This window comes from Quercus suber, unplaced genomic scaffold (genome assembly GCF_002906115.3).
Source record: "Quercus suber isolate HL8 unplaced genomic scaffold, Cork oak 2.0 scaffold_276, whole genome shotgun sequence".
Taxonomy (NCBI): domain Eukaryota; kingdom Viridiplantae; phylum Streptophyta; class Magnoliopsida; order Fagales; family Fagaceae; genus Quercus; species Quercus suber.
In genome coordinates this window covers 352,666-374,235 of record NW_027069732.1, presented here as the reverse complement: position 1 = coordinate 374,235, position 21,570 = coordinate 352,666, and the positions used below count along the sequence as shown (strand labels likewise).

The window sequence follows — 21,570 nt, the reverse complement described above, 5'->3', positions numbered from 1 at the left end:
TTATAAGATTGACTTTGACTTTTATTATGCAAGAACAGAGAAAGATGTATTTCGCTTATGGAGGCTAATTTGCATATGCAGGATCTGAGAAATTTTGCAACTCTATAAGATTAACTTTGACTTCATTGGGCAAGAACAGGTAAAGATGACATTTTGCATATGGGGTCTAAATCTAATTGCATGTGCAAGATCAAGAAATTTTGCGACTTTATAAGATTAACTTTGACCATGAACAGGTAAAGATGACATTTTGCACATGGGGGCTAATTTGCACGTGCAAAATCAGGAAATGTTGCAACTTCATAAGATGAACTTTGACTTCCATTTGGCAAAAACAGGTAAAGATGACATTATGCATAACGGGGCTAATTCGCATAATTGCATGTGCAAGATCAGGAAAATTTTGCAACTTTATAAGATGAAGTTTGACTTCCATTTGGCAAGAACAGGTGACAATGACATTTTCTAAATGAAGTTTAGGACAAAGATGAATGTAAGTACCTTAAGAATCAAATCCATCAAGAGCAAAAGTTGGATCCTCAGCACAATAGACTGCCTCTGAACGTCAAATTAACTATGAAAATGAAGGTTCAAAAATGGAAATTAGAAGGAAAAAAAAGTGGGCCGGGGGGGGGGGGGGTGTGTGTGGTGGTGGTGGGGGAGAAAGGAAATCCTGTGTTTGAATTCTCGGAAGATCAGCAAACTGAGACATACCAGCATACCAGTGCCACTCAATTCAAATTTTCTTTTCATTTCCCTCAGACTCACAGTATCGCCCACAAACAGAGAAATAGTTAGGACGTTTGTTCTCTAAATAGCAGCCTGCACAAAATTTAAGGCTCCCCAAGATCATTTTAATTACTGCGATCCAACTTTTCCAAAAAGCACAACATATTTACCTTCAACAACATAGAAAATCCAACAAGTAATGCGAAATCTGAAGGGATCTCTATTACTGAATAATAAATGTACAAGTGATTACATAAGAGTGCTGTAGGAAAATCTACAAAAGATGTAGCCACTGAGTTGAAGAAAAAAAAAAAGCAATACACAAAATTACATAAGGGCAACATGTACCAATTCAGTATCAAACTGCTATCTGGACATTATCTATCACTGATTTTGTCTATGAAAAAATAAATAAATAAAATTCCCTGTTAAATTGTAACTATACCAACCAATTCTGCCAGTGTATGACAGTGTAACTATCTATATATTTCAAAAAGGAAAGCAACCTCAATAACTCCATCAAATGGGAAAGATCGCAGCAGAATCACATACCATGAACATCAACAAGAGATGTCATTAGAGCCATAGCTAATAGCTTGAAGGCTTGAATCTGACATATTTGTCATCCAGCTTCGAGGCCCTTCGATTCCCCTAATATGTTATACGCATATGATGGCCACCTTACATGCATCCCGCACGAGCTTGTGACGCCCATTTTGATCATCTTCTGTGTTCTCTCAAGAGCTATGAGACTTGAAAATGTAGAAAAGCTGTTGCCAACAAAGACATCAGCCCTTAAACACACTTCATAATCAATTGCTGATTGAATGAGATAGGGATACTTCTTGTAAATTCCATCAACACCCAATTTCTTCTTCTCCAAAGGAAGCAAGCCTTCCTTCCAACCATTCAATATAGAAGAATCTTCAAGAAGACTATCAGCCACAGCAAGGTAAACTACAGTTGGGGTCTTCAGGCCCACAATGTTACCCACTCTTTCAATAATCTCCTCCTTGCTGCTACAAATTTGGCTTATGTTTAATCTCTGCTCTAACTTCTTACAGTGAATCATCCAATCTATCTCTATCCTCATATGGACAGCTACATAAGGGACTAGCTGCAATGTAGACCCCTCAGAATTAGCCCCATCTTGTACAGGCTCGGTATTGCTTCTCAGCTCCATTACTTTCTCTCTAATCTTTGTTACAACTTTATCTGCTTCTTTGGTAATCTCATCCACCAAAACTAAGCACTCAAAGACCTTGGCATAGTCCTCAACAGGCCAATGATCATGCCACAAAAAGGGTTCTTCCCAGCTATGCGTATCACCTCATATCCATCAATAGGGTCCTCTGTATGCTGTCTCAACTGATCTAAATCTCTCTCAATTGTCCACTTCCTTCCACTTCCTTTATGAAGCTCAAACACTCCAGTCTGATTAAAAAGATCCGAGTATCGACCCAATCGGACAAATCCAGCGCAGAGTGAATTGAACTTGTCAAATTGGAACACTTTATCAAAGGAAATTGGTTTCAAGAGATCAACTTCTTTGTAAAACAAGGAAGCACTTAAGCTAGGCATCAAAAGAGTTCGGTTCAGCATTCTAGCATAATCATAGGGAGCGAATTGAAAGTCTCCCATGCCCATTGTTCCGATTCTTGCATAGAGTGGGTAAAGTCTTCAGAGTTGTCTTCATCCCAAAAGGCACATTGACAGGTCTGTTGGCCTTCACTATATTCCGCACCACAAGAATAACAGAACTCATGTCCACACCTGAAAATGAGAGATGTTAACAAAATTGTCTCTGGCAACTTAAAATCATGCCATCAAAGTTGAATATAAATATAATCCATAATTCAGCACTATAATGCAGTGCATTTGTGCATACAAAATATTGAAAGAATACCAAGCAAAGTGACCTAACAATCCTAAATCTTTCCTAAGGTACCAGAATCAAAATAGTTAGTTTTTACACTTATTGTCTTTACCTTAAAAATCATCATACTTAGTTTACACTTTTATAAAGGTTTGGCTGGGTTATTTTGAGTTTAATTATAAGAAATAAACATTTTGAACTTTATGGTTGCAGCTGTGATTTGAGTGTTAACATGAATCATCAACAGCTTACTCCCATCTTAATCAAATCATAAGATGCAGTCAACAGAAAATTCCACTCCATTTGTTAAATTAAAAGAAAGGTTCCAAGTATGGAAGGAAATTCAACTAGTAAAGATCTAAATTTAGTTCACTCCAGGTGTCATCTCCCAGCAGAAAGAGAACAAAATGAATCCAGGTTAATCTTAACAAATACAAAGGCGAATATGATGTACATAGAAATCAACTTTCTTAAAAATTAGTATCTAAATTTCCTAATCCAATCACTTATCCAGAGAGCTAAGAAAAATATGGGCATCAAAAGAACTTGAGAAGTTAGATTCACCGCATCAAGAAAAATTTGCATCTCTCTCTCTCTCTGCTTTCAATTCCTTTCTTGGTTGTGGAGCATCATTAAGGCCAATATTTATACTCCTAAGCATGTGTGATGCCAAATTGGGGCTCAATAGGACCAAGGCACATTGGTTCTCTTACTATTATAAACGAAACACTGACACTATAATTTATACATGATTTTTGGAAAAGATCTGATGGTACCAAACCTGGTGTAAAAATTTAATTATCAAGAAAGATTGATTATCATTTTTTAATTGGCTGGACTGATATTTGGATCAGCTGCACTGGATACCTTAAAATCCCTGCAGGAACTGTTGCATTGTCTGAAGTTTAATAATCACAAAAAGAAAATTCTATTCTTAAAGCTTTGACTGCATGAACATTGAGAGTTTCAAAATTGACTTAATATTTTACTTATTATCCATTCAGCTTTTGTTAGGATACTTTTTAGTAATAATAATATAATCTATACGAGTACAATATGATGGTAAGGGATATGTAGGTGAGAGAGGATGATTATATTGTTTTTCATGGCTGGATTGAATAAGATGGAGGAAAAGAATAGATGTGGCTGACCCTAACTAATCTGTAGAGGATCCATAGCTGACCCCAAAAAATTTGGGACTAGGCCTTTGTTGTTGCTGTAACTTGTAAGTGTAGTCACAACACTTTCTATTTGGGTTGGATCTGGGCAATAAATTATTTGTTCTGTCATCAATAAAGGTAGGTTTGTAGGCTACTGATGCATTTAATTTATAAGGTCAATATCTAAAACACACTGCTACTACATCAAAATCAGTTTCTAAGATTCCAAGAATAAATCATGGTCAGATCAGCTTTACATCATTCAATAAATGAACATCTCTAAAACAAGATCTCAGAAAAAAGTAGAAAGAAAGTCCCATACCGGCAGGTCATGTGGTAGCAACCTTGAGTAAGCTCAATCATTCTACGGCACTGCTGACATCGTTTCCACCTTTGATTTTGTGCCAAGCGATGCAAGGTAATGTCTGCAGCATCTCTCTCTTCCAATGGGAGGTTTTGGTAGTCTTCACATCTCATCGAAGAATGCCAAGGAACACCACATACACAGCAGATAAGCCTATGGCAAACTGGGCAGTCAACACAGCTAGTATCTGATTGACTAGATGAACTTGCTCTAGTTGACAAACATTCACGAGGATCAAGCAGGACAGAACAATTTGAATATGGGCAGTAGATTCTATCTGAATGGAGAACATTTGCTTCAGCAAGTGCTCTCTCTAAAGATTCAAAGGAAGTGACTGGAAGAAAGGATCTGCACTCAGCGGTAGAGATGTAATATTTGCATCCCATCTGAGGGCATTTTATTGGGACTTGAGAGGACTGCACTTTCCCATCAGCATAGGTTCTCATACAATTCGAGCAGAACTTGTGAGAACATTTCATGGTAATCATCATCAGCGATTGCTTGTCATCACGACAGATAAAACAGTTTTCAAGTGATTTATCACCCTGGGAAGGAAAAGAAACAACCCCAATTGCCACTTTGGCTAGTTGCAAAGGCTGCTCAAGATCAATACTGGGAACAAGTTTCAAATCAAACGCTTCAAGATTACTGGCATGTTCTAGAATCCTTTCCCTAAGTGCCATCAGAAGCGGGATCTCAAGCTTTTCCTCATGTGATAACTGTAAGAGATTCAAACCACACACCAAATCACATTTAAAAACTCAAATATATATATATATATACACACACTATTTGTGTTGTTAGCTATCAATCACATGCAATAACAATCATGCTGAAAAATGCATTATTTCAATTAAATCCATGTAAGGTAAAATCAAGAAATTCCCCATAAGCAATGACATGACACCATCCTTTATTCCAGAAACAGGTAAATTATCTAGCAAACCAAAACTTTGGAGTTTTCAGACTTTACATCTCCTCCCTAAATTTTCAATTTATCAATGTCCCCTCTCTACCTCTTGTCTCAAAATTGTCCTTCCATTAGAGACAACCATTGGTATTAATGTAGTAAGCTCCATGTGACATATGATCTTATTTATTCCAAATTAGAAAAGATCAAGTTTAGTGCCAGTTTAACCATTTGTGAGCAAGCTGTAGTGCTATCTTAGTTTGTCCGGAGAATACATACCTCATGCAACTATGGATTGATAGAAAATCCATTGTTTATTAATTTTTTTAGATTAATAAATACTACCAACTTCATATCCAGACCAAATCAAAGAAGCTCATGCTTAACAACGATGTTAATGACAGGTTCATAATTCATGGGTTCAAGTAAATCCAGAAAGAGATAATTGTGATTATTTCTCTTCATACTTGGTTCTAAAGGTTCATTTTTGCACCATTTTTTCACTAAAAAATAATTCTCCAATTCAATGTCAACGACAACGACTGATTCAATTATTAAGCCAGAAGAATACTTCGATACTTTCCCTGCCATCCCTTGTCACCAAATCCCAAATTCCTTCTTATATTGTCTTTAAGTAAGAGCTAATGCTGAGATTCATTTAGAACCATGTTTACAAGATTATCCACTATTCTTGTGCCCCAAGAAGCATAGGAGTTACAAGTTACAACCCAAAGGAACAACTTTGCCAAGGCAATTCATCATTAGAGGAAAGTTATAGACGCACGAAAAATATAAACTGGTCTCATTTTTCTTAAGTGGAATACATAATGCTGAAATTGCATTTCGTAATGAACCTGTAAAATTGTCCCTCCAAAGAAAGAAACAACCCCCCTTATAACAAATGAAAGTAAACCAGAATTAATTTTAAAAAAAAACACACACACACACACACAAAATTAAATTTCAGAGTATAGAAATTAAAAAAGCAACAAAACTGAAAAAGAAAATAATAAAATTCTATGTTTTGCATCAAGAAATTCTGAAGAATGACAAACTATAAAATGATAAAACAATGGCAATATACTCATATAACAATGCCAATTTCTAAAACCTCATGCAAAACTTATATCAACAATGGCAACGATTTTCAAATTTGATTATGCAAATCTTATCATCTGAGATTGAGAAATTTTTAAGAATTTTAGAAGAGCAATGCCAATTTCAGAATGAATGAATGACTCACCTGGTCAAACAACAACTCGGAATCGGTAAAAGCATATACCCTCCTGATGTTATTTTGGGCAGCCTCCACCAGACCATCCATTAGAGCTAAGTATTCAGCCACAGATTCCTCAACATAAAGATCAAGCTTTTTCTGCACCTGAATAACAGGAACATTGGCTGATCTTTCCATGACCACTCCAATTCCAGAAATCCCAGAACCAGAGTCTTCAACATCAGATATTGAGATGCCCTTGAAGAACATCTTCACTGAAAATTCATCAAGATCTTCTTTTGACTCTTCCTTCACCAATTCTTCAGTCTCCTTCCACACTTCCTCATCTTCACAACAACTACAAAAATCTTCATCATCTTCTTCCCTGACGATATTCACATGAACTGCCTGATTCTCCATTTCCAATACCACTTTCTCAACTCTCAACTAATCCACAACTGCTTATACTTCAAGATGTGACTTATATCAAAATCTAAGCTTGACCCATGAGCAAATCGATCTGAAACTATGTATTTCGTCAACTATATCTCCCAAAATCACAAAGAAAAATCCTTGTCAAGCAGTGATCTTTCAGCCCCTACTTCTAGATTAATATACAAGAAAAACCCATCAAAGACAAAGTCCACCCAAAACTGCAAACTCCTCCAAAAAATCACAAAGGAAGATTCATATCAAAACAGTGATCTTTAAGCTCCTCTTACAAAATCAACACCTGAAAATAAAAACCCATCAAGGAATCAATCCAAAATTCAATATTTAAGCTTATTTATCCCCAACAAAAAAATGACAAAATAGATTAATCGCTAAACTTGTAGGCAAAAAAAAAAACCAGGAAAATAATATATTTGATATATAAAAGTGTGCAGATTGAATTGAAAGGCAAGAAGTAAAGCTTCCATACCATGGTGGGTTTGATCCAATCTGCGATTTGTGTGTGTGTGTGTGTGTGTGTGTGTGACAGTATGAGTAAATAAAAAGAAAAAGAAAACCCTAATCTGACGAGTAAAGAACAGTAACAGCTTCCTTACCAAAATGTTGTTTTTTTTTTTTTTTTTTTCCTTTCTTTGTTTAGAGTTCAGATTTCACCAATTCTTCAGTCTCCTTCCACACTTCCTCATCTTCACAACAACTACAAAAATCTTCATCATCTTCTTCCCTGACGATATTCACATGAACTGCCTGATTCTCCATTTCCAATACCACTTTCTCAACTCTCAACTAATCCACAACTGCTTATACTTCAAGATGTGACTTATATCAAAATCTAAGCTTGACCCATGAGCAAATCGATCTGAAACTATGTATTTCGTCAACTATATCTCCCAAAATCACAAAGAAAAATCCTTGTCAAGCAGTGATCTTTCAGCCCCTACTTCTAGATTAATATACAAGAAAAACCCATCAAAGACAAAGTCCACCCAAAACTGCAAACTCCTCCAAAAAATCACAAAGGAAGATTCATATCAAAACAGTGATCTTTAAGCTCCTCTTACAAAATCAACACCTGAAAATAAAAACCCATCAAGGAATCAATCCAAAATTCAATATTTAAGCTTATTTATCCCCAACAAAAAAATGACAAAATAGATTAATCGCTAAACTTGTAGGCAAAAAAAAAAACCAGGAAAATAATATATTTGATATATAAAAGTGTGCAGATTGAATTGAAAGGCAAGAAGTAAAGCTTCCATACCATGGTGGGTTTGATCCAATCTGCGATTTGTGTGTGTGTGTGTGTGTGTGTGTGTGACAGTATGAGTAAATAAAAAGAAAAAGAAAACCCTAATCTGACGAGTAAAGAACAGTAACAGCTTCCTTACCAAAATGTTGTTTTTTTTTTTTTTTTTTTCCTTTCTTTGTTTAGAGTTCAGAGTTTAGATTACCAAAATGTTGTTTTTTTTTTCCTTTCTTTGTTTAGAGTTCAGAGTTTAGATTAAGATTAGGATGTGGAGAGAGAATCATCAGTTACTACTGTTGTTAATTGGCGTAAGCGGAAAGGGAGGTGCTCTCTGTCTCTGTCTCTGTCTCTCTCTGCTTTGCTGGCATTCTTCTCTGTGCTTCATTACATACAGTTTGGGTTTGTACAATTCTCCACATTTCTACTAAATTAATCACCTCTCTTCCCGAGTATAAAAATAAATAAATATATATATAGCAAATAGCAAGTGAATAATCATATTTAATTATATAAAAAGTTTCTCAAAAAAATATTGATTATATAAAAAAGTGAATAATCATATATATAATATAATAAAAAATTAGAAAATTCATATTAGGTCCATATTTTTCATCGAAATTAAATTTTGTAAGGATGCAGTGTAAAACCTATGCTTTACCCCGCCAATCCCAATATGCTATATTATTTTATCACATATTTAAGAATAAATACAACCATACCCAATTAATTATAATGTCCATATATAAATCTAACTAAATTAGGAGTTTATTAAAATGTTATTAAGTGTGGCAAGATATGTTGAATTCCAAGTATAATGCTGATGTGGTAATCTCTTATTAGATTGTGTAAAATATGAGTTTTACACTCTATCATTATCAAATTCAGACTTTTTTTTTCTATATATATATATATATATAACGTACTCTTTTTCATCTTCCCAATTAGAACCTCAATCTTTTTTATTCCAAGTTGTAATAGAGTATAGAAAATAATGAAAACATTTTATAAAAATTTGCATTTCACATAAATAATTGAGTTCGAATTTGGTAAGGATGAGGTGTAAAACTCATGTTTTACATTATCCAATAAGAGATTACTACATCAACATTTTACTTAAAATTTAATGCATCATATCACATCTAATAACATTTCAATAAACTCTTAATTTGGTTGGATTTATATATGGGTATTAGAATTGACTGAGTATGGTTATACTTATTCTTAAATATGTAATAAGATGACGTAGTATGTTGAGGTTAGAGAGATAAAACATGAGTTTTACATCACATCTTTACAGAATTTAATTTATAAGTAATTAGCATCTTATGGCATAAAAGATTTATTTTCACTTTCTTTGTCTAAATGAAGCAATCTCTCTCTAAGCGGAGCTTTCTTTCTTTATACCCTATGTTCAATGGTACTAATTTGAGTTATGAACAAGCCTCAAGTAAAATGCAATGTTTTATCAACAATTTTCCACTTTTTTATATTCAGTTAATGTTAAAAATAACAAAGACTAAAAACAAAAAAGAGATGGGCGTTTCAAATTTAAATGATTTCATAACTTTGGGACTTTAATTGACAAAATTAAACAACTGAATATCTTTGATTTGGAGTTAATGGAGTATTAGATGGGACAACCTACAATTATCATCTATATCTTAGTTGATTGAAATGCTACTTGACCCACCATATGTGTTGCGGTTCAACGAGGAAAATAACCAAGTCATGAGTCTCATGACTCCTTCAAACTTAATTGTGATGCTGTAGTTAAGCAAAGTTTTTCTTCCATGGTTGTGGTAGTTAGAGACTGAGGAGTGAAGAGGGAAATTGGTTTTTGCTCACTCAAAGAAGGTAAATACCAATGTCCCTCTTTAAGCAGAGTTGCAGAGGCCAAGACAATTATTTTGGCACATCATATTGCTACTAAGTTGCATGCCTTTCACTTTGTAATCGAAAACGACTCCAAGATATGCATAGATTCTATAAGGGCTCCTATTTCTCAAGTTTCATGGAGATTGCTTAATTTTGTATTGGCAGTTAACTATGCATTTGTTGATCTTGATTCTTTATCCTTTAGCTAGGTTTATCGTGAGGTAAATCCAGCAGCCTATAAATTAGCTAAATGGTATTGTAGTCTAGTCTTTCACTAAAATTTTTCATCCTGATTTGATAAAATTTAAGTAATATTTCTATAAAAAGAATAACTTAATTGCAATTGCAATTGTTGCGATTGTTTTTATAAATGTTCCATAAGTGAACAACTAGCCACCGTATTCATGAGATATGACTTGGATGAGATTACTTAAAGAGTGAACAATTTAAAATTTGTGTGGAGAAAGCAACTACTTTAAGCAAAATATATGATTTAGGAATATATATATATATAGCCTTATTGAAGATATTTTTCATTGGTCACAAAAAAATCAATACTATCATCTTTAATAATATTTTGTGTGGATTCAAAATCAAAGTATTTTTGTTGGTCTTACTTGTTAGAAGTATTGGTTAAATGATTAAATTTACCATATCCCAACAGCTTAAGCTTTTGGGACAATCGGTAATTTAACATGGTATCAGAGCATGTGATCCTGAGTTCGATCCTTGTCTCCTCCACTCTACCTCCCATTTAAATTCCCACGTGTTGGGCCTCACCTATTAAAAGATAGTTTCGGCCCACACGTGAGGGGGAGTGTTAGAAGTATTGGTTAAATAATTAAATTTACCATATCCCAACAGCTTAAGCTTTTGGGACAATCGGTAATTTAACATTACTCTTGATTCATAAATGGCTCTTGTGAATATAAGTAGAGCCTATCATGAACACTTGGCAGCTTCATCTGCACTAAAATCTCTCCCAGCTTCACTAGTGGCAACTTCCTCAACTAGGGTGGGTGGGTAAAGATTAATTTTGACGTGACCATTAGACCTTTCTCCATAGCTATTGCGATCGGCAAAAATGATGTTGGTGAAATCATTTTAGCTCAAACCTCCATATTGCGTCATTCTCAGCCAATTATTGGTGAAGTCAATGCTGTCCTCATAGCTTTGAAACTGATAGTTTAATTACCAGCTTAAGTTTGTTTAGTTTGAAGGAGACTCTAAATCGGTGATTGACAACTTACAATCTCCTCCGCTAGGTTGTTTGTTTCTTTGGGTATAGAATCTGTTTCATGCTAGGATTTTTGTTTTGTAAACAGAACTTGAATTATTTAGGGACAAAATTGCAAAATGCCCATTTTGGGCAAACTAAGCAGCGTTTTGCCCTATTTTTCAAACTAATTAGGGAAATGCTCATCTTTCTCAAAATCGAGTTATAAAAAAAAAAAAAAAAAAAAATTGGAGCCCTATAGCGGCAATTTTAAAGACCTATAGTGACGTTTTCAGGACCTATAGTGACATTTTGTAACTCGACTTCCAATAAATCGAGTTATAGGTAATTTTTTTAATTTTTTTTACATATAACTCGATTTTATATAAATTGAGTTACAAAACGCTACTATAGGTTCTGAAAACGTCACTATAGGCTTCTTAAAAACGCCGCTATAGGGCCTAAATCAATTTTGAGAAACTTGATTTTCAAAAGAGGGGTATTTCCCTAATTAGTTTGAGAAAGAGGACAAAACACTGCTTAGTTTGCCCAAAATGGGCATTTTGCAATTTTGTCCAATTATTTAGCACATAGCCTTGCTTGTTGGGGCGCACATTGTAATTGGGATGGACCTTTATCTATTCCAACTATTCTAGTTTAGGTTTTCAACTCCAGAGATAGAGATGGTCCAAGGTCCTCCTCCTTAGCTTTTGATTAATATATGGTAGCACGTTATTTGTGTAATTCACGGATAATATTGTAATATTTTATGTAAGATGATTTTGGAGTGTTCTATAAGTATTATAGCATAATTGTTGTAGAACTTTATTAGTAATAAATTCATCATAAAAACGGCAATTATAAATTGTACACACATATCTATTATAATTATTCAACTGAAATAATGAGGAAAAAAAAAAAAACAACTTTAGAGGAATATTATAAAATAAAGATTGATATGGAATGTGTCTTTCTCTTTCTTTGTAATTCTAAAACAAAATACACGTCCTAAACATCCGCAGTTAATCACTTCATTTACATAACCCACAAATTTGCAGTGTCCGACCTTAACATCAAAATTGTATTTGCCGTTGTCACTCAATATAAAATTCAATCCCCCTTTCCTTGGTTGTAGTCAATTCATACAAGTTAGGATTAAATGAAACAACGATGTTAGAGCTAGGTAGGTGTCGTTCAAAAATTGAAGGTAAATGATATCGTTTTTGGTTTGTGTGTATTTGACATGAGATGATATGAAAGACTGTGAGTAGGTATATATAAAGAAGTAGAAGTGTAAGAGGTGAAAATTGTGAATTAAAATGTAAAGAGACTTGTGTGTATGTGTGAGAGGTGAAAAATCTTGAAACATTGAACCAAATGATACAAAAAATATTTATTTATTAATTAGAAAAGTCTTGAAATATTGAACCAAACGAAACAAAAAGTCAATATTGAATTTGTTCTTATCCCTTATGTGTCACTTAAGAATATTTTAATTTTCTATGCATAAAATGTGACACTTAACAGAACCTTATGTTTTCTCATGTGGAGTCTCTGTTTATATATATATATATATATATATTTTTTTTTTTTGATGTGTGTGTAAAATTACATCCCATCCATGGAATGAGCTTTGATCATTAAGAGGATATTAAATTATTAATCTATGCTATTAAAAAAAATCCATATGGAATTATAAATATAGGATATGTACTTGGTTTTGAACTGTAGAGGTTGAACCGGTTTGAAAGCCAGTGCAATACACCAAGCATATAGGGTTGAAATATTAAATGTATAGTAAACTGCTACGCCCCTTCCAAGTTATTCCCTCAATCACCAAGATAAAACTTCGATTGGAGGACAATTAAAAAATAAAGGCGTTAAAATCAAAATAATAATAATGTTAGATTCTCAGTCAGAAAGCTTGGTTTAAGAGAACCAATGCTCTTTCTCAAAAAAAAAAAGAGAACCAATGCCATGCTGCACAATCACATGGGTCTTTCTTATTGTCTGTCTAATTGAAGGAAAATATGTGGACTTTGTTTTTACTTTTCAACGCCATTAACATTTCCTTTTTTTTTTTTTTTTTTTTTTTTTTTTTAATAAAAAATTATCTCACTGACAATGAGGTCGGAAAATGAGACAATAATGATTGCCCACTGTCTCCTTCTATTTTTTTTAATAAAAAAAAATGATATTTTGATATCTCATTTCTATATTCTTGTAGCAGTGTGAACACTAGAGGTTTTTGTCTTGTCTCTTATGTCCCACCACTTTGGATGTTTTGGACTATCAATACAAGACTAATTCCACATTAATTAATCGTTTACTTTATCGTATGTGTGTATACATATATATCTTGCACTTTCATCAAAAAATATATGTATCTTGCACTGAAAATCTACCTTTTAATGACATATCTATGTCTCACAAATTGCCACTATAAATATGTATGTGTCATAATCAGGAATTCTATTCTATAGTAACACCTATGAGAAACCAAACAATATTCCCTTGTCCAACAGATCCATATAACCTGCATGTTTATGTTAATGCAAGCAAAAAAAAGTACCTACTTATGTTTCTCCCCTTTCAGTAATGAGCTTATGTCATTTTTTTTTTAATCCTTTCTTTTTTTTGACTTAAAATATCACAATTAATGATACTTTAAGAAAATACTCCAAGTGGACATCATTTATTCCGTCTCACTTTTTTTTGTCTTGTTTGAAAAGTCAAACATTTTAATGGGACATCATTTATTTCTTGTCTACCTTTTAAAAATATATAAGTTTCCAAAACCACCCTTAAAAAAATTTATCAAAAAATTGAATTAGTAAATTAATAGGAGTATAATAGAACATTAGTAAATTAATGACTTTTATTTTTAAAATAAGACAATATTTTGAGACATCTTAAAATGGAATAGAGAAAAAAAAAAAAGGGACGAAAGAGTAATTATAATGTTTATTGAGCACGAAATAAGAGAGCATACCATCAAAGACGTCAAAATAATGTTTCCAAGTGTTATTCAATATAAATTAATTTCAAGCCAAAATATTACTGTGTTTTTGTTGGAAGGTCAATATTTTTCTTTTTTTGGAAAAGTCATTCTTTGGTACACACTTTTTTATTTGTCTCTAACCCTTGTTTGTTTGGCCAAATTGTTTTTTTTTTTTTTCTCTAAATGATATATTAATTAGTCATTGATTTTTGAGGATATATACCACAAAATTACCTTTGAATAAAAAGGTAACTACTTCTGGGATTTAGCCCTCCAAGTTTTGTTAACTTCTAGGGTATGTATGTTTGAAATGGTGGAGATGGAAAGAAATGAAATGGTTAGCCTCCATCCAAACTTAAGGTTAATCTTGAAGGAGATTACTCAGGCTGCTTTTAATGTGCCATGTTCTGTCTTTAATAATTTTTTTTTCGATAAACCTTAAACTCACACGTTATAACCAAAACTGCAGTGATAATTAGTTGCGTGAAGCAAGTTATAAGGCACTGGGCGTTATTCCATATGGGTGTGGGTGTGTTTCCTGCAATAAAAATTTTTATTCAGCAAAAAAAGAAAGAAAGAAAGATTGAGAGTCAACAATTTAACCAGTGAACCTCTGTGGTCTAGATCATAATAATATAGCATGGGATTGGTATTTGTTGCTTCTACTGAATGATAACCTAAATTATTAAAGCAGAATTGGGCTGATGCTGATGCATCTTTCGGATTCAAGTCACTTTCTTGTGCAACCTACCAATGCCATTCCATTATCAATAGAAATTAATTGTTTAACTCACATCTTTTGTGGGTGGTATGGTAGGTAACGTGGTTAATTGTAATATGAAACCAGGATATATAATAGTGATGAAGACAGGAATCCTATGATTTTCATGAATTGAATCATCAGGACTTTAATGACTGATTGCCATCAAAAATTGACTGGGCAACAAAAAACATGGCTAATGTTTTCATTACATTACATTTAAGAAAGTAGATAGGTTAGGTGTCGAAGCGATAGTCGAAATGACATCTTTTTTGTAAAGTTATTATATGTTTATTGTTTAAATCTCCTTTTCTCCTTCAAGTAAAATGCTGAGCAAACTTTTGTTAAGTCGGTTAAGATTTTTTTTTTTTTTTTACAAGGTAAAATTTCTACTCTAATATAATCTAAGTGTAAATGAATGTGAAACTCCCTTCTAGAGACTTGAATTCCGGTCATTGCCTTCTCACACCTCACGAGCATTTTATACTTGTGAAGTGACCACCGTATTAAAGGTATGCGGTAATAGTTGGTTAAGAATGATTAATTAATATACAAATAAGTAAAAGACATTTAATAAATTGAAAACACCTAACATCTAACTTTGAACAATAAGATGTACTGTACGTTTGTTAAAAAGGATACATGAAAAAATGAAAGGAAAAGAAAAAAAAATAAAATGTTAAATTACAAATTACACATTCTAACTTTAATATGTTTTTAAATTAGTTTTTGAGTTTTATATATGTATGTATATATATATATATTTTTTTTCTTTAGTTTTTGAGTTTTATATATGTGTGTGTATATATATATATATTTTTTTTTTCTTATTTCAATTTTTAACTTTTATTCATTTTCTATGTAGTCCTTTAATTTTTTTTTTTTGAAAAAGTATTCCTTTAATTAATATATTCTATTCAATACACAACGTTTTGTTTTTGATAATTTGATAGCCAGTGGTGAGAGGATGTAAGTTCCTAGATGTGTCTCCATTAGAAACACTAAAAAAATCCACAATATTAAGTGTGCCAAAATGATGTTGTTCTAAAAAGTGAACAAAATACTAAAACAAAAAACAAGATTTGGATGGAAATAAATAGAAGTATTAAATTGAAATTGTTAAAAGACTAAAAAGGGAAAAATAAATCAAACATTAAAAACATGTCAAAGTTAAATGGTGTGATTTATAATTTAGTCAAAATAAAATAAAGAGAAAATAGTTTAAGAACAAGGAGATGGTACTTGGTTGCAAGGGCGTGTAATAACAAATTTGTACAATATTATTGTATATGAGATACCCTTTCCCCTAATTAACTATGGTACAGTTGCTCCCCTTAAAAAAAAAAAAACTATGGTACAGTTGCAAGATTTTCCCTAAATTTCAAAACTGATTAATAAATTCCTTAACTCTTAGTAGTAAGCTCTGTGGTTCATATCATTTGGATTTTTATCAAGGTTGCATTTGTTTCAACATGAAATGATTTCTGATCATAAAATATTTTCAGCCAAAAAGATTTTCAGAAAAAAAATGTGTGTTTTGGTGTTTGATTGCGTTTCTAAAAATGCTCTAGTATCAATTATATTCAATAATATGGATTTTTTTTGGGTATTTTGCTCCAAAAAAAAAAAAGGTTCTTTTTTGTCTAATAAAAAATCTTACTAGAGAAGGAAGGGTTAAAGGATAGAGATTTGAAGTGCATATTTATGTAGTTGCAGGTTCAATGTGTTTTTAGTAAGCTAAGCCCCGAGTAACTCAGTGGTAACAATGAATTTAAAAAAAGAAAAAGAAAAGGAAAAAAAGCCGACTTGAAAGTTGAAACAGGGGAAAACAATCAATGGAATAAAATAAGATGAAATGAAGAAAGTAACAGTAGACAATGGACATGGAATTGGGCCAAGCACATTATAAATTAAGAATGTCATGGGCGACAAGTCTTCGGGCCTTTTACAATTGATCATGGTTGTTTGTGGGTTACTTCATGTTTAGTAATGGAGTAGTATTTCAAAGATTGCACACTTTTTAGATTGCTATTAGTATTTATTACTCGCAAATGAGTTACGTTTGAAAATAATTGGATTACTGGGAATTTTTTTTTATATTTATTTATAAATTTCAGCGTTTAGAATGAACTTTCAGTTTTTAATCGGTTGGTATGAATAATCTATGCTATGATAACCAATATCAAGATTGATAGGATTATAGGACCATATATAACATAAAATAGTAGTTTTTTCCCCCACAATTCAAGTCCTTCAATTGGTGAAGGATCAGCTAAAAACTTTGTAACTCAACTCACACATTTTAGTATTTCTAACAAAGACGTCAATGGTTCAAATCTCTTTTCCTTAACTATTAAAATATTTATTAAAAAAAATAATGAAAACCACTCTTACAAATGAGATAATAAAATTTGTAAAAAAAAAAAAAAAAAAAAAAATCTGCCTTTTGGTTTTGGCTCACACCCTTCTATTAAAATATTTATTAAAAAAAATAATGAAAACCACTCTTACAAATGAGATAATAAAATTTGTAAAAAAAAAAAAAAAAAAAAAAATCTGCCTTTTGGTTTTGGCTCACACCCTCACAACTAATTGTTAAAAATAGAAGGTAAGTTGCTTAACTGATTTCAATTAATATTTCAAAAATCTCAGCCATTATAATTTACTGATCCATTTGTAGAATTTGGACTAATTAATAATTCAATAATTATATAAAAGAATGAAAAGAAAACCTTATAACTTATAAGTCACACGTGCAACAAACCTTATAAATTCCATTGCAATTCTCTCTCTCTCTCTCTCTCTCTCTCTCTCTCTCTCTCTCTAGGGTTAATCTCATTATTTTCTCTTATTTGAGTATTTTTTACATTTCTATCACACATACATGAATAGCTAGACATGAAATCATCTTTATTAAGAGTGTTTGGTAGGAGTGGCTTTAGAAATGATGGACAAGACAGGAGAAAATGGATAAAAGACTATTTCCACTTATTTGGTAGGAGCAAAAAGAGAGATAATTGGGGTGGTTTTTTTTTTCCTCCCCTAACTCACTCATGCTTAGGTTAAAAGTTGATTTGCGACCATCTAACCATTTGATATTGATTAGATCCCATGATTTAACAAATGTTGGGGGTCATAAGAATGTCAATCCTTAATACAAGTTATTAATTGTATTACCAAGAGTTTTGCAGTCTATTGAAACTTTCTAGTCTTTTCAATAAAAACATTCAAGTTTCAAATTCTTTCTTCTCTATAGTAACTATCAAATTCTATAATTAAAGAAAATGTCATTGTATAGCACGTTCAGATAATTGATCATGATATCATTAATTGTGGTTGATTTTAGGATAAAAAAAGAGTAAGTCTAGTATCACAACTAATTTCACAATTTTGCCACAATTTTGCCATATGGCGACTCGTGAGTGGTAGAATCATGGACTCACATTGACCTATCATTTTATTTCCACCACTTTCAACTCGACACTTAGGCAAGTTGTGACAAAAGTAGTAGAAATTGTTGTGACACAAGACTTACTCATCAAAAAATAAGTAAAATATAATACATTTTATTGAACACGTATGTATCTTTCAATTTGTTACATAGATTTTCTCAACATTATTTAATTAATTATCTCATGCCCATTTTGCCACCAAAGACATGCCACCAGCACCCAAAAGAACAGCCAAGAAACATTTAATCTGGAGCTTAATGCTAGCTTGCAACTTTGGAGCCATCAAATCTGCAGAAAGAAGATCAACCAGAGCCATGTAGATCAAAACGCCAGCAGATGATGCATTAAGTAATCCAACGATGATCAACGCAATAGGGCTATTTTCTTTGTACGTTTTTGACAACGCATTCCCTAAGGCAACTCCAAATGGGGTAGTCACTGAGAAGAAGAACACCATAATTGCCTTCTTCAATAGCTTGTATTCTGCCTGTATAAGAACAATTAATGTAAAGAGAATTGTTTGAGTGAAAGTGGTATTTTATAAGTCAGGTATTTTACAATTCCAGTTCTAATACCTGCATTTCATTTTATAATAAAAACATATTCTTTTGAAGAAATCTACAGGTTTATGTAAATTGTATCGAGACTCGAGAGGGGATCTGTGGTGCCTTTTTTTTTAGTATTTTGTATTCAAAATGGTAACTGGTAAGGTATCTAAACACATATACCAGCTGCTTGCTTGTAATAATAAAGTAGAAAGTCTTCCACCTCCGGCATAATTTTTTTTTAAAAAAAATCCTTTCGACATTGCATATGTTAAAACTTAAAGGACAAAGTTTAACTATAAAATTGATTGTAACTTAAGACTATATCCTTACTCAATATCTTTTTATTGGAGGTGAATTTTGATAAATCTACCATTAGATTACATCTTCTTCTTATATCTTCTGTGCTTGCAAAATATCAAGAAAATTAAAGATCACTAGCTATGTCATCAATAAATTTTTTAAATAGCAAGTTTTTGTAGCTAAAATTATGTATAAAATATAAGTTTGTAGATCATATAGTAAATAATATCCAATTGACATAAAATTTGATATGCATATTAAGAGCGTAAAGAACATATAATTCAACGGTTAGATTTTCAAAATATGTAATAATATATATTTTATTGAGTAAAATTATAGTATAAAATTACAACTAATTTTGTAGCTAAACTTTGTCCAAACTTAGATGAAGTTATTATTATTATTTTTTTATAGAAAAGAAAATGCTAAAGTCGAGTTTTAATTCAATCTTATATATGCATAAAATATAGGGATATATGTTGTTACAAATTTTATTAACTTTTTATTGTATCAATATTTTAAAAATCTTTTAGGTGAATTATATGTTTTATTAATTTAGTTTTAATATACAAGTTAAATTTTATGTCAATCGAATGCCTTTATCTTATATCCACTTCATAAAATTTTGTTATATAATTTTAAATACAAAAAATTTTATACTAAACATTTATAGATGGAAAAACTATTTATCTTTAATTATTTTTATATCTTACAAGCATATATACATGGTCTAAAAATGCAATATAATGCAAATGTAGATTTATCGTAACATAAAACTATTAAGTGATGTAATTTTAACCAGAGTAACACTTTGTAATGCTGTCCTAATTTCAAATATATATATATATATTGTAAGGTCGGTTTTTGTAGCCTAAGCCCAAAAGAGATTGGTTATAGGCCCAACGAACCCAGAACAATGAATTTGTAGAGGGTGGGTTGAAGGTTTAGGCGCTGACCGGCGTCCTAAAAGCATGAACATCTCTTTTTCTCTTATTGAAGGAATACTTGGAACAATTTACAGCTAGGAGATGCTCCTCGGCCCATGGCCGAGGAGGCTCTTTTCCTCTTGTTCCTCCCCAAAAAACCCCACCATTACATTTTGCTTGTCTCTCTTATATATTACTCTCTTCCTCCTTCTGTTGATCGTTCATTGGCCTCTCCTCTGGCTGCCTGTCCCATTAGAGGTCGTATCCGCGCTCAAGTGGTTCACCCTGATCGATGTAGCCCTGCCCGGGGGTTGCATCCCCATTAATGCGACCAGAAGGGTTAGGTGAACGTATTAAGTGCTGAGGTGACAACTTGCTCTGGGTCTGTCCCCCCTCCCCTACAGTTATCCTTAATATGCCGAGGACGAGGGGATCCTCGGCGTGGATCCAAAGAAGAGTTTGCTCCCCAAATTGGCCCTGGGTAGTCATCCCTCCTCGAATTGGGCCACTTGGGCCTGGCTTGGAGTGGGCCGTGGCCGTTCGATCTCTTGGCCCCACAATAGCCCCTTAAAATCTTGCTGCACGCATCCTTGGGCAGGGAGGAGGATTTTGACATCCTCGGCCTCATCCCCCCCCACTACTTGTTAGTGTTGGGGGCCCATCCATCTGCCAAGGGCACGTCGCTGACACTTCGGAGCACGTAACGTGTCCATTATTAAATCCAGCCGGCTCTGTGCTCCCCACGTCCAAGAAGGAGTTATCCATCAAACGGTGGAGATTCGTCTGGCATTCATGAGCGGGAAAACTCGCATGGCTCCTCGATTTGGGGTATAAATACCCGTACGAACCGCTTCTTCCTGTTCCTCATTTGTAATCGAGGATATTCGTGCACCCTTCCCGAGTTCAGACACTCCCTTACTAGCACCTCCAGCACAAAAGCCTATCCGAGGAGCCCTTTCTCTTTCCTGTAAGTCGCTCTCTCTTTGGCCCATCTTTCTCGTTACCATTTTTTCTATTTCGCCTGTTCTTTCTTAGTTCTTTTAGGCATCTACGGGGATGGGTAGGTTTAAGAAGTACGTCGATACTGAGGAGGCGATGGAGAAATTCATCACCGACTATAAAATTCCTGGCAACGTGAATCTGAGACATTGTGAAGACGGGGAGTGGCGCATATACAGGCAGGAGGGCGAGGTGGTGATTCCCGTAGTCGCCTTCCTTGAAGGGGGGATGACGATCCCCATGTGGCCGGTGATGAGGGATTACCTCACGCACTTTCGGTTGGCCCCCACCCAGTGTGGGATAAATGTCTTTAGGATTCTGGGCTGTGTGGACGCCCTGAACGAGAAGATGGGGCTAAGGTTGACCCACCATGACGTGAACTGGTGTTATAATCTTCAGCTTTTTAAGGGCAAGTCGTATTACTTGAAGACGAGGGACGACAGGGTGCGGCTCATTTAGTGCCTCCCCGAGTCCAGCAAGGGGTTCTATGAGGACTTCCTCATTGTGTCGGGGGAGTGGCACAATGGCCTTCACTGCCC

General features: G+C 33.4%; 3 protein-coding genes across 3 annotated transcripts; all 3 read right to left on the bottom strand.

Annotated features, from left to right (window-relative positions):
- Positions 1–926: 926 nt before the first annotated feature.
- LOC136070989 (O-fucosyltransferase 23-like) lies at positions 927–2,337 on the bottom strand. The gene is given in 3 exon segments (XM_065781722.1): positions 927–1,369; positions 1,372–2,028; positions 2,031–2,337. Coding segments are annotated over 3 exon segments (1,038 nt in total). The 5' UTR covers positions 2,332–2,337; the 3' UTR covers positions 927–1,289.
- Positions 2,337–7,298, bottom strand: LOC136061036 (E3 ubiquitin-protein ligase RSL1-like; the record flags this gene model as incomplete). The annotated part of the gene is made up of 4 exons (XM_065781701.1): positions 7,178–7,298; positions 6,283–6,988; positions 4,088–4,848; positions 2,337–2,502 (listed from the first exon to the last, which is right to left on the bottom strand). Coding segments are annotated over exons 2-4 (1,320 nt in total), but the record flags the coding sequence as incomplete, so codon positions are not given.
- An 11,141-nt stretch (positions 7,299–18,439) lies between these two features.
- On the bottom strand, positions 18,440–21,024 carry LOC136070985 (probable zinc transporter 10). The gene is made up of 2 exons (XM_065781700.1): positions 20,881–21,024; positions 18,440–18,745 (listed from the first exon to the last, which is right to left on the bottom strand). The coding sequence occupies exons 1-2, from the start codon at positions 21,022–21,024 to the stop codon at positions 18,440–18,442; spliced, it is 450 nt and encodes a 149-aa protein (XP_065637772.1).
- Positions 21,025–21,570: the final 546 nt, after the last annotated feature.